At 38.9% G+C, this 11054-nt stretch overlaps 3 protein-coding genes across 3 annotated transcripts; 1 reads left to right on the forward strand and 2 right to left on the reverse strand.

The window, feature by feature from the left end:
* Positions 1-79: 79 nt before the first annotated feature.
* LOC111785817 (translation initiation factor eIF-2B subunit epsilon-like) lies at positions 80-2996 on the reverse strand. Its single transcript, XM_023666199.1, has 4 exons — positions 2598-2996; positions 1894-2124; positions 701-1015; positions 80-265 (listed from the first exon to the last, which is right to left on the reverse strand). Exons 1-4 carry the CDS (start codon positions 2730-2732, stop codon positions 116-118), a joined length of 831 nt encoding a protein of 276 aa, XP_023521967.1. The 5' UTR covers positions 2733-2996; the 3' UTR covers positions 80-115.
* Positions 2997-3891: 895 nt separating this feature from the next.
* On the forward strand, positions 3892-8959 carry LOC111785815 (probable pre-mRNA-splicing factor ATP-dependent RNA helicase DEAH5). The gene is made up of 2 exons (XM_023666197.1): positions 3892-7328; positions 8414-8959. Exons 1-2 carry the CDS (start codon positions 4051-4053, stop codon positions 8805-8807), a joined length of 3672 nt encoding a protein of 1223 aa, XP_023521965.1. The 5' UTR covers positions 3892-4050; the 3' UTR covers positions 8808-8959.
* Positions 8960-9169: 210 nt separating this feature from the next.
* Positions 9170-11041, reverse strand: LOC111785816 (superoxide dismutase [Cu-Zn] 1-like; the record flags this gene model as incomplete). The annotated part of the gene is made up of 6 exons (XM_023666198.1): positions 9170-9432; positions 9727-9780; positions 10125-10200; positions 10290-10321; positions 10738-10833; positions 10940-11041. Coding segments are annotated over 6 exons (383 nt in total), but the record flags the coding sequence as incomplete, so codon positions are not given.
* Between the last annotated feature and the right edge of the window lie 13 nt (positions 11042-11054).

Below are 11054 nucleotides of genomic sequence, written 5' to 3' on the forward strand. Positions count from 1 at the left end.
AAAGAAACTGAATTAATTCATTATGTCGTTGGAGTCATAATTCGAGCATATATATCAAAAGCTGTCATTGTTCATGAAATAAAATAAGCTTAATTTAATAGATATAAAATTCTTATTAAAAAAAAAAGGCTACATGTCCATAATAAGGTATACGTACATCATCTAAGAGCAAACCCTTGACAAAATGGCGACGTAGATGTTGGTAGTCAAAATTGTCAGTAAACAGGCTGAGTACTTCTGGGGAGCATATGTCTATATAACAATCCTGCATAACATAAACATGATTTAGTCTTACCTTTCTTTTGACATGATGCCATTCCTGCATTTATCAATTACTAACAAGATATACAAAGGTAGGAGCCAGATGCACAATATTTCCTATTGTAGCTGTCGGTGTCCAACACATTCTGAAATGTGAAGATGTGTCTGATTTTTAAAAAGTTTTCCAACACACTCGAACATATTTTTATAAGCTTTAGACCCTTCAATGCAAAATGCAACAAAAAGCCATCGTGGAAAGACTAATTGGAGAATTTGTAATATCCCCTGTCCCTATCTCGTGTTTGGACCACTTGTCCTCTTCATGTTACATTTTTTGTTAGCAATGCAATTTGCTTCTTATCATGAAAAATTATAACTCAAGATGTAACAGTGACAACAACAATAAACAAGATAAGCACTTGAAGTTAAATTAAATAACCTGCAAGTCGTTATGAAGTGACACGGAAGGATTATCCATTAGCAATGACTTGTCCAGATGTATAATTCCTTTTGAATCGTCAGCCCTATCCTCATAGTATAAGAGCTGCTTAGAATTATGATCAATTGCCATAAACAGTTCATCAGTGCCAAGCCGAGATTGGTGTGTGATTGGAGAAGGCTTTGACCGTTTGACAACCATAGTCATTACGGCATTACTATCTTTCTTCTTTCTATCTTTGTGTTCTTGAAGAGCTTGCGTAAGTGGCATGTTGCTTACGGTGTCTCCAGTGATAAGTACAAAATCACCATGTATCTTCAAAAGGGTAAATTTAGAGGTATTATAAGACACCTGAGTGAAACAACCTATACAAACTGGATTGCACAATGAATCACTCATAAAGGTTATGAAAGTGCAAAGTCACTCATTATGACAGTTTTTTGGCACTGTAAATAAAATTTATAATGTAGTGTGGTAAATGAAAAAGTGACAGTAGAAAGTTTCTTTTTCTCTTTAGGAATTTGCCCTCTTGATCATCTTAACAGCATTAAGGTAGAGGTGCCACCATACATACATCACTTTTTAACATTATATACACTCGTAAAACTTCCTTTTCTTATAACAAAAAAGTCGACGCATGAATATCCTTTTTCTCTGAGAAAAACACTAATGTGTAAACATTTATTTTCTTTTCAAACAAAACAATCAGTGTTGCCAAAAATAAAGTTTAACACTTGAAAACAAATGCACAAAATTACAAACCATGCATCAATTAGTTAAACTTCAAATTGAAACCATATGCTGTTCAAACTTAAATTGAATAAACCGCTCCTCATGATACAGATATCTAAGGAAAGATATGATAATCAAAATAGCTAAGTGGACCAATTTTCAAGGGTAACTCTTGCTCTTGACTAATGAGATGATCATATCAAATTATAGTAAATGAAATTAACAAGTATGGGTTCGAGTTACTCAAGAAAATATTTAAATGTGTTTATTTTGGATTTGAGAGTGGAACAAAACGTATCAACAGCTCAAAATCCATAAATAAACAAATGTGAGTGAATATTTGGATTTGGGAATGGATAAAAACGCATCAATCAACATCCATTTCTTTTGTCAGGATTTAGTTCTTATAGAGAATGCCGGTATTAAAATAAGTCCCATATATCAGTTCCAGACATGCGTACCACATTTCTTTCATAGATCAAACGCAGGGCGTCTCCAGCACTAATGGAGTTGTGTGACTCTATAGTTGTGACTGCAAAGTCTGGTAGGGATACCCACTCAGAGTTCTCCAAGTAATCAATTACTTGTTTCGAGTTAGCACAGCAAAATACAAACACCTCTTCAACACCAGCCGATTCGAGCCAGGATAAGGCATAATTAATCATAGGGACATTTACCAGCGGCAGTAATACCTATAAATATTAAAAGAAAAGGGAAAATGTTAATGGAACAAGAAGCATCATACAAATTTTCAATGCTTCAAGAACGTTGCAACTTATTTAAGGTCTTCATACGTGATCTCTATGCAATCAGCTTGTAGCAAAGTGGCTATACAAAATGAAGCAACACGAGAGAATAGATAATTGGCATAGCTAAGCTTCTAGTTTTAAAGTTTTAAGTTGTGTTAACCGCTACCAAATGATGAAGTTCGCATACAATAACTTGTGTAGCAAGTAAACATATAGCTGTGACAACTTGAATTGCACGCAGCTTGATATTATGGTCGANTTTTTTTTTTTTTTTTTTTTTTTGGGTAACAGCCATCGAATGAAGGGCTACAATTTTCCAAACTAGTATCGAACTATTAGCTAAATTATGAACAAATAGAAAGAAATACGCACGAACTATAATTCCGAAGAAACACTTCCGGTTTTCTGGAAAATACCTTGGGTCGTTCAAGCGTTATGGGACGAAACTTAGTGGTAAAGCTATCGGCAAGAAGAACTGCCTGCAACGAAACTCGTGCCAACTCCTCGGAGTCCTCGGAAACCCGCGATGCCCCCTTTCTCTGAGCACCCATTTCTTCGTTTTTCTCGAAGAATAAAAACACTATGCAACAAGATTGATGTGCAGAGCAGCACCAATGCGACGATTAGCAGTTTCGAATAGGCGATTAAATGGATTGAGACCCGGTTGGATGAAGGGGAAAAACCCTAATTAAAACCTGTAGGAATTAATGAGGAAGACGAAAGCCTGAGAATCTTGGTGTTTTTTGTTTTCCCTCTTTGTGAGCTGGGAATAAGCTCAGAGCTCGAAGATGGTATCTAATGGCGTCTTTACAAAAGTTGTGATGGCAAAAAGGAGTTTGCAGTAGAATATAATATAATATGACTAAGTTTTGTTAGTCTACTTTGTTCAACATTTGATGATTCTATTAACATCACTAAGTTTTTTTACTATGCTTTCGAGACTCACACTACTTTATTCGACATTTGAGGATTCTATTAACATGACTAAGTTTAGGGCATGACTCTGATACCATATTAGATGAACACAACTTTCCACAAGTATGATATTGTACACTTTGAGTATAAGCTCTCATGGCTTTTCTTTGAACTTCCTTAAGAAGGTTTCAGACCGATAGAGATAGTATTCATGGATTATAAACCCATGATCATTCCCTAAATTAACTCAGGTGGGACTTTCATCCAACATAACCTTGAATTTGAATCATTACATCGTTCTAGGCCTGTAACATCGGAACAAAAGAGAAGTACATGAATGAACCAAAACCATAAAATAAGATGTCTATGAATGTTACTATTTATATCAACAAGATGCACCTTTCTTTTTTATTGTTCGATAATATAAATTTCATAGTTTAAGTATGTTTTACTTAGAGCAATTATAGGTTGAGTAACCTCTTGACAAGTTTCTCAGGATGTATGTGAGTGAGGATAAAAGCATGTTGAAAAAACTGGTGATGGTTTGCAGGAATAGTCTTCACTCTTAATAATAAGGAGTAAGTAACGTGACCATGTCGTTATGATTTAAGACTTTAAATTTTGTATCGAGTAAATTTGTAGATCTTTAAAAAAATATATATTATTATTATTATTATTATTATTATTATTTTGCTTTTATTTTAATTTTTTGAATCGAACAAAATAGAAATTGAATGTTTAATAAAAAGAAAAGAAAAGAAAATAAAAATTCAATAAGATGTTATGAGTGTCATGATAGGAGAAGGGAACTCAGGGGAGCCCTCATGTGCAGCTTCTGGTGATTAGGCTTAATCAGTTATCTAGAACAAACCCTAGAAATCTCTCAAATCACTTCATCTTTATCTTCAGATTCTCTTGATTCATTTTATTGTGTTGTTTCTCTCGGATTCGACGATGGTTGCTTCCGCGGCTAACGGCGACGATGGATTGAAGAAGCTCGAGTACTTGTCCCTCGTCTCCAAGGTATGTTCTGAGCTCGAAACTCATTTAGGTTTCGGAGATAAAGTACTTGCTGAGTTCATAACCGAGATGGGTCGGAGATGTGAGACGGTGGACGAGTTCGATTCCAAATTGAAGGAGAACGGTGCCGAAATGCCCGATTACTTTGTTCGCTCGCTCCTGAGGATCATTCATCTTATTCTTCCTCCGCAGAAGGATGACAATGAGAAGGAGTTCAAGAAGGAGAAGGAATCAGATGGGAAAAAGGGCAAGTTTAGGGCCTTGGCGATCGGGGATGATAAGGAGAGAGCTAAGGAGCTCGTGAAGGAAATTGAGTTGGAGGCTCACCAGAAGCGTGGGGACAGAGACGTACAAGATGATCGATACAAGGGGAGGGCAGGCGACCGAGGAAGAGACAGAGACAGAGACAGGGACAGGGATAGGGATCGAGATGGTGACAGAAATAGAGATAGAGATAGAGATAGGTACAGGGATCGGGATTGGGATCGAGATAAGGATAGAGATAGGCGCAGGGATAGATATGAAAGGGATGAGAGACATGGTGGTAGGGATCGTGATGATGATGGTGGTGATGATTATCAGAGAAGTGGAAGGCCAAGGGATCGGAATAGGAGAAATGGGTATGAAGAAAATGAAGGTTACAGAGGGGATGCGAGAGATGGTAATGACAATTGGAGAGATGATAGGGACAAGCATACACAAAATGGGCGACACCTCCCTGTCGATCACGAACCTGAATTGTACAAGGTCTACAAGGGTAGAGTTTCTAGAGTGATGGACACGGGTTGCTTTGTCCAGATAAATGATTTCAGAGGCAAGGAGGGTCTGGTTCACGTTTCTCAGATGGCTACTCGAAGGATTACCAATGCCAAGGATGTTGTAAAGCGAGATCAAGAGGTTTATGTCAAGGTTATTTCAGTTTCAGGGCAAAAGTTGAGCCTTTCTATGAGGGACGTGGATCAACATTCTGGTAAGGATTTGCTTCCATTAAAGAAAAAAGATGCCGACGATGGTCCTAGAATGAATCCTTCAAATACAAAGGATGATGGCCCGGTGGTTAGGACTGGCCTTTCTGGAATTAAGATTGTGGAAGATGATGTTACTATTCCTTCACGCAGACCTTTAAAGAGAATGAGCTCACCTGAGAGATGGGAAGCCAAACAACTGATTGCTTCTGGGGTTTTAAGTGTTAACGACTATCCTTCATATGATGATGAGGGAGATGGGCTATTATATCAAGAAGAGGGTGCTGAAGAAGAGCTTGAGATTGAGTTGAATGAAGACGAGCCTGAATTTCTGCAAGGCCAGAGTAGATACTCAATTGACATGTCGCCGGTTAAGATATTCAAAAATCCGGAAGGGTCTTTGAGCCGGGCAGCTGCACTTCAATCTGCACTGATTAAGGAGCGTAGGGAAGTTCGTGAGCAGCAGCAAAGGACCATGCTCGATTCAATTCCAAAGGATCTTAATCGACCTTGGGAAGACCCTATGCCAGAGACAGGTGAGAGGCATCTTGCACAGGAGCTCAGGGGCGTTGGCTTGTCGGCCTATGATATGCCTGAGTGGAAGAAGGATGCTTACGGAAAAGATATTAGTTTCGGGCAGAAATCGAAGCTCTCTATCCAGGAACAGAGGCAAAGCTTACCCATTTACAAGCTGAAGAAAGAACTTATTCAGGCCGTTCATGATAATCAGGTACTTGTTGTCATTGGTGAGACTGGTTCAGGTAAGACAACCCAGGTAACTCAGTATCTTGCTGAAGCTGGATACACAACCTCCGGTAAAATTGGGTGCACTCAACCACGTAGGGTGGCTGCAATGTCTGTCGCGAAGAGGGTTGCTGAAGAGTTTGGATGTCGCTTAGGAGAGGAAGTTGGGTATGCAATTCGTTTTGAGGATTGTACTGGACCTGATACTGTGATCAAGTATATGACAGATGGTATGCTTCTTAGGGAGATTTTGATTGATGATAACTTGTCACAGTACTCGGTAGTTATGCTCGATGAAGCTCACGAGAGAACAATCTTCACTGATGTTCTTTTTGGATTGCTGAAGCAGCTTGTGAAAAGGAGACCTGACCTTCGACTGATTGTCACATCTGCTACTTTAGATGCCGAAAAATTTTCAGGATATTTCTTTAATTGTAATATTTTTACAATTCCTGGGCGAACTTTCCCTGTGGAGATCCTCTATACTAAGCAGCCGGAAACTGATTATCTTGATGCTGCTTTAATCACAGTCTTGCAGATCCACTTGACAGAGCCTGAAGGTGACGTACTTCTTTTCTTGACTGGTCAGGAGGAGATTGATTTTGCATGTCAGTCTCTATACGAGAGAATGAAAGGACTCGGTAAAAATGTTCCCGAGTTAATTATTCTACCAGTCTACAGTGCCTTGCCCAGTGAAATGCAGTCCAGGATTTTTGAACCAGCTCCTCCTGGTAAGAGGAAAGTTGTAGTGGCGACTAACATTGCTGAGGCTTCATTGACAATAGATGGAATCTTTTATGTTATTGATCCTGGGTTTGCTAAACAGAATGTATATAACCCAAAGCAAGGGCTTGATTCTCTTGTTATCACACCAATTTCACAAGCATCAGCCAAACAACGTGCGGGGCGTGCTGGGCGAACAGGACCTGGAAAATGTTACCGCCTCTATACTGAGAGTGCTTATCGCAACGAGATGTCTCCTACATCAATACCAGAAATCCAGAGAATCAATCTTGGTCATACTACTCTTACTATGAAAGCCATGGGGATAAATGATCTCCTGTCATTTGATTTTATGGATCCACCTTCACCCCAAGCTCTAATTTCAGCCATGGAACAACTTTACAGTCTAGGAGCACTGGACGAAGAAGGACTTCTGACTAAATTGGGTAGAAAAATGGCTGAATTTCCTTTAGATCCACCTTTGTCTAAGATGCTGCTAGCTAGTGTGGACCTTGGATGTAGTGATGAGATTTTGACGATAATTGCAATGATTCAGACTGGAAATATCTTTTACAGGCCAAGGGAAAAACAAGCCCAGGCTGATCAAAAAAGGGCCAAGTTTTTCCAGCCAGAGGGAGATCATCTGACTTTGCTTGCAGTTTATGAGGCGTGGAAAGCCAAAAACTTTTCAGGCCCTTGGTGTTTTGAAAACTTTGTTCAATCTCGATCCTTGAGGAGAGCACAGGATGTGAGGAAACAACTTCTTTCAATTATGGACAAGTATGATCTTCTAGTCTCCTCTTGATATATTTTTTTTGTTACATATTTGTCTTCAGCTACGATTGTCTTTTGTTGTCTTGTCTTGCATGCACACATTTGCTTTTCCTCTATTTAGTTTAAATATATAGTCTACATGTACAGCGTAGTGACGGTTGCTCTAGGGTGGATAAGGTGCTTTTGAGGTCTTCCTTTTGGCACACTAGTTTCTCTACTGTTTTGTGGGATATTTGGCTTAGGATGAATAAAGATTTAGAGAGGTAGAAAGATAGTGAGGAGGTTTAGGAAGCTGTTAGGTTTAACGCTTTTATGTGGGTATCGGTTGCACGACCTTTTGTGATTATGCCCAGTCTTATTTATTGGATTGGAGTCATTTTCTTTAGTGTAGGTTTGGACCCCCTTTAGTTGGGCTTGTACATTCTTAAAAAGAAAAAAAAAACAGATAGTTGACATGCAGGAATGGATTCTAGTACAAATAAATTTTGTCTGAACAGAATCAGGCTGAACTTGCAAACTACTTATCCTCGGTGAGGAAACTTAGGCATCTTCTTGTTATAAAAAATTTGGAAAACGTGGCTGAATGAACTTTGGTGCGATGCACGATTATATTTGTATGCAGAAAGTTGAGTTGAAATGATTTTGAGGCGTAGGTGGTAGTGACTAACTTTACTTCTCTGTTCATTGGGCTTGTGTGAGATCCAACCTCTGTTGGGGAGAAGAACGAACTATTCTTTATAAGGGTGTGGAAACCTCTCCAAGCAGACACATTTTAAAAACCTTAAGGAGAAGCCCGAAAGGAAAAGCTCAAAGAGGACAATATCTGCTAGCGGTAGACTTGGACTGTTACTGCTTGTGAAAGCAACTTCTAAGATTCTAAGATTCTTCGCTTCATTTTGTATATAGAAACGCTGGTAGAGAGAAATTCTGTTTCTTGGATTCTGGGGAGTTTTAGCTAGTGTTATCTACTATTCTTTTATCAGTTTTTGCTTTATCCATCGTCATTCAACTATTGTCTCTTGGATGTTAGCATCTTAATGTTCCTATCAGACTCCTCGCTTTCTAGCTCACACACGTTTGCCCAATTTCAGGTATAAACTGGATGTGGTGAGTGCAGGCAGGAATTTCACACAGATAAGGAAGGCAATTACAGCAGGGTTCTTTTTCCACGCAGCCAGAAAGGATCCTCAAGAGGGTTATCGAACGCTAGTCGAGAACCAACCGGTTTATATCCATCCAAGCAGCGCTTTATTCCAAAGACAACCCGACTGGGTCATATACCACGAGCTAGTCATGACAACAAAAGAGTACATGCGTGAAGTGACAGTCATAGATCCCAAATGGCTTGTTGAACTAGCTCCAAGATACTTCAAAGTTGCAGACCCAACAAAGATGAGTAAGCGAAAGCGACAAGAGCGGATTGAACCACTCTACGACAGGTATCACGAACCTAACTCTTGGCGATTGAGTAAGAGACGAGCTTAATCCATGTCGTTTCTTTCTGTCCCATATTTGCCTGACTGTGTAGGTTTAAGGGCTTTTGCCATAAATGTATATATATCCCTGTTGGAGTATAAATCTCTGGAGGGTTAGACCTTTGCAATTTATATATGTGAAAAGTTTTGTCTTCCCATGAATGTTGTTGGGTTGTGGAGTTAAAAGAGAGAAAAGGAGGGGAAAACCCAAGAAAATCTTGTGATAAGAGCCATTTTTATTTTCTCGGTTTAGATTTAGACTATTAATGTTTTTTGTTTCTATGTTGTTTAGAATGGTTTCCATTAACCTTGGATTCATAATATTTAATTACATGTAATCTATGATTTATAAACCTTTATAATTGCATAAAATTGTTGAAAGGAGCAAAATATCATTTGTTTATAATGTAAATCTGTATGAAGTGGAGTATTGATACAATGAACTCTAATCTTATTTACTTCTGATATAAGACTTCCAACTTCACCATGCCTTTTCATACCTTTTCACATACCAAGTTGAATACACTGCATATGTGTTGGAAACCAAAGTATAGCTTTGCATACTCCGCTACTTCATCGCTCATCATTAAACCATGGCGGTCGAAATGTACTTCACTCTTGCAGCCCGATAACGCCTGCAAGAAACACCGAATAATGGATGTTTATGCCAACCAAAAAGTTAGCTCAAGAACAGATTTGTCCCACAAAAAGTGCCCATTATTACACCATGTGCAAATTAAAATGTGTCAAAGTATGTCACGGTGTGTCAAAGTATGTCACAAAGTATGTCACGGTCATACTTTTTCAACTGTGCAACGTCGTGATATCGTCCTCGATGATTATTTATTTGATGGCACAACCTAACTAGGTTGGGACATATAGCAACTCACTTCAAAACCAGCAAAGTAATGAGAAATTCTGTAACTTACCACAAGCAATTCTCTCACCCGCATTGCCAGTGGTCAGGCTAAGTTCGGTTTGACCTGCAGACAAGATCAGAACAGTTCACGGATTATGCTTCGGATTTCTTTATTTGGTCATCCTGGTGGAGGTCACCTACTTGACGTGCAAAGACAAAGGGGAGGCTTATAATTAATCGAAGGGAACATACATTTCAAAGATCGATACTTCCAGCACATTAAATAATCTCATGGTTCAAGATTCAAGTTAGTTATATATATGTGAAGAACATGGATGTCTACACGTACAAAGTGAAAAAAGAGGAGCCCAAAAGGATATCACTGAATTCGAAGATCATATTAATAAGTTACTATCTGTGGGATTCTTTCTGGAAATATAGCAATGAAGATTTATAATATAATCTTACCCCTGCCAAGATCATCGGGATCGGCGTGGACAACAATAGATCTTCCAAGAACGGAATTTGGTCCAACAAGGGAAATCTGTATAACATAGAAAGCCATGATGCTCACTAGCTGAGACTTCTAGTAGAGATGGTGAAACATCCAAATAAACACGAAATTGTCCAAACCTGTTTGTCAATAATAGAGAAAGTAGCAGTACCTGTATAATAGACGGTAACAATCTTTACAATCATGTCAAATTAATCCTAAACAAGGAAAAGAAGGAGTGCTTTAACATGAAATTCATGATTTTTATTCTAATATTGTCATCAATAGGAGATGGGGAGGAAGCTGGAATCATGAGGTGTAACAACCCAAGCCCACCGCTAACCGATATTGTTGTCTTTGGGCTCTCCCTTTTGGGATTCCCCTCAAGGATTTTAAAACGCGTCTACTAGGGAGATTGGTTTCCACACGCTTATAAACAATGTTTTGTTCTCCTCCCCATCTGACGTGGAATCTCACGTTAGGAATCCAAGGTCATGCATTTTGGAGGGGCTAATCATTTGGGGTCCAGTTTAGTAAAAAAAAATTTCAGGGAGAATGAAATGCAATATGGAACAGTATTAAACACACCGTCATCGCCAGCAACCAAATTTCCTAGATCACCAACATGACGATTCTCATCATCAGGTGCACCATGATCTTTGCCTTCAGGGTTGAAATGAGGCCCTGCGAGCAATTTGCTTGCAAGTAGAGTCATAATGTGCAATAGTTCCAATGGACACTCTGTAATTAACATTGAGGAACTAAAAGGGTGTTACTCATGAGAACGTACCAGTCGATGAGCAACTATTGGTAGTGTCCCCAAGGGCATGAACATGGAAACCATGAAGCCCTGGCGTAAGGCCAGAAATATTTCCTCTAACTGTAGTTGGACCTGAAAAATATAC

Source organism: Cucurbita pepo, unplaced genomic scaffold (genome assembly GCF_002806865.2).
Source record: "Cucurbita pepo subsp. pepo cultivar mu-cu-16 unplaced genomic scaffold, ASM280686v2 Cp4.1_scaffold000775, whole genome shotgun sequence".
Classification (NCBI taxonomy): Eukaryota; Viridiplantae; Streptophyta; class Magnoliopsida; order Cucurbitales; family Cucurbitaceae; genus Cucurbita; species Cucurbita pepo.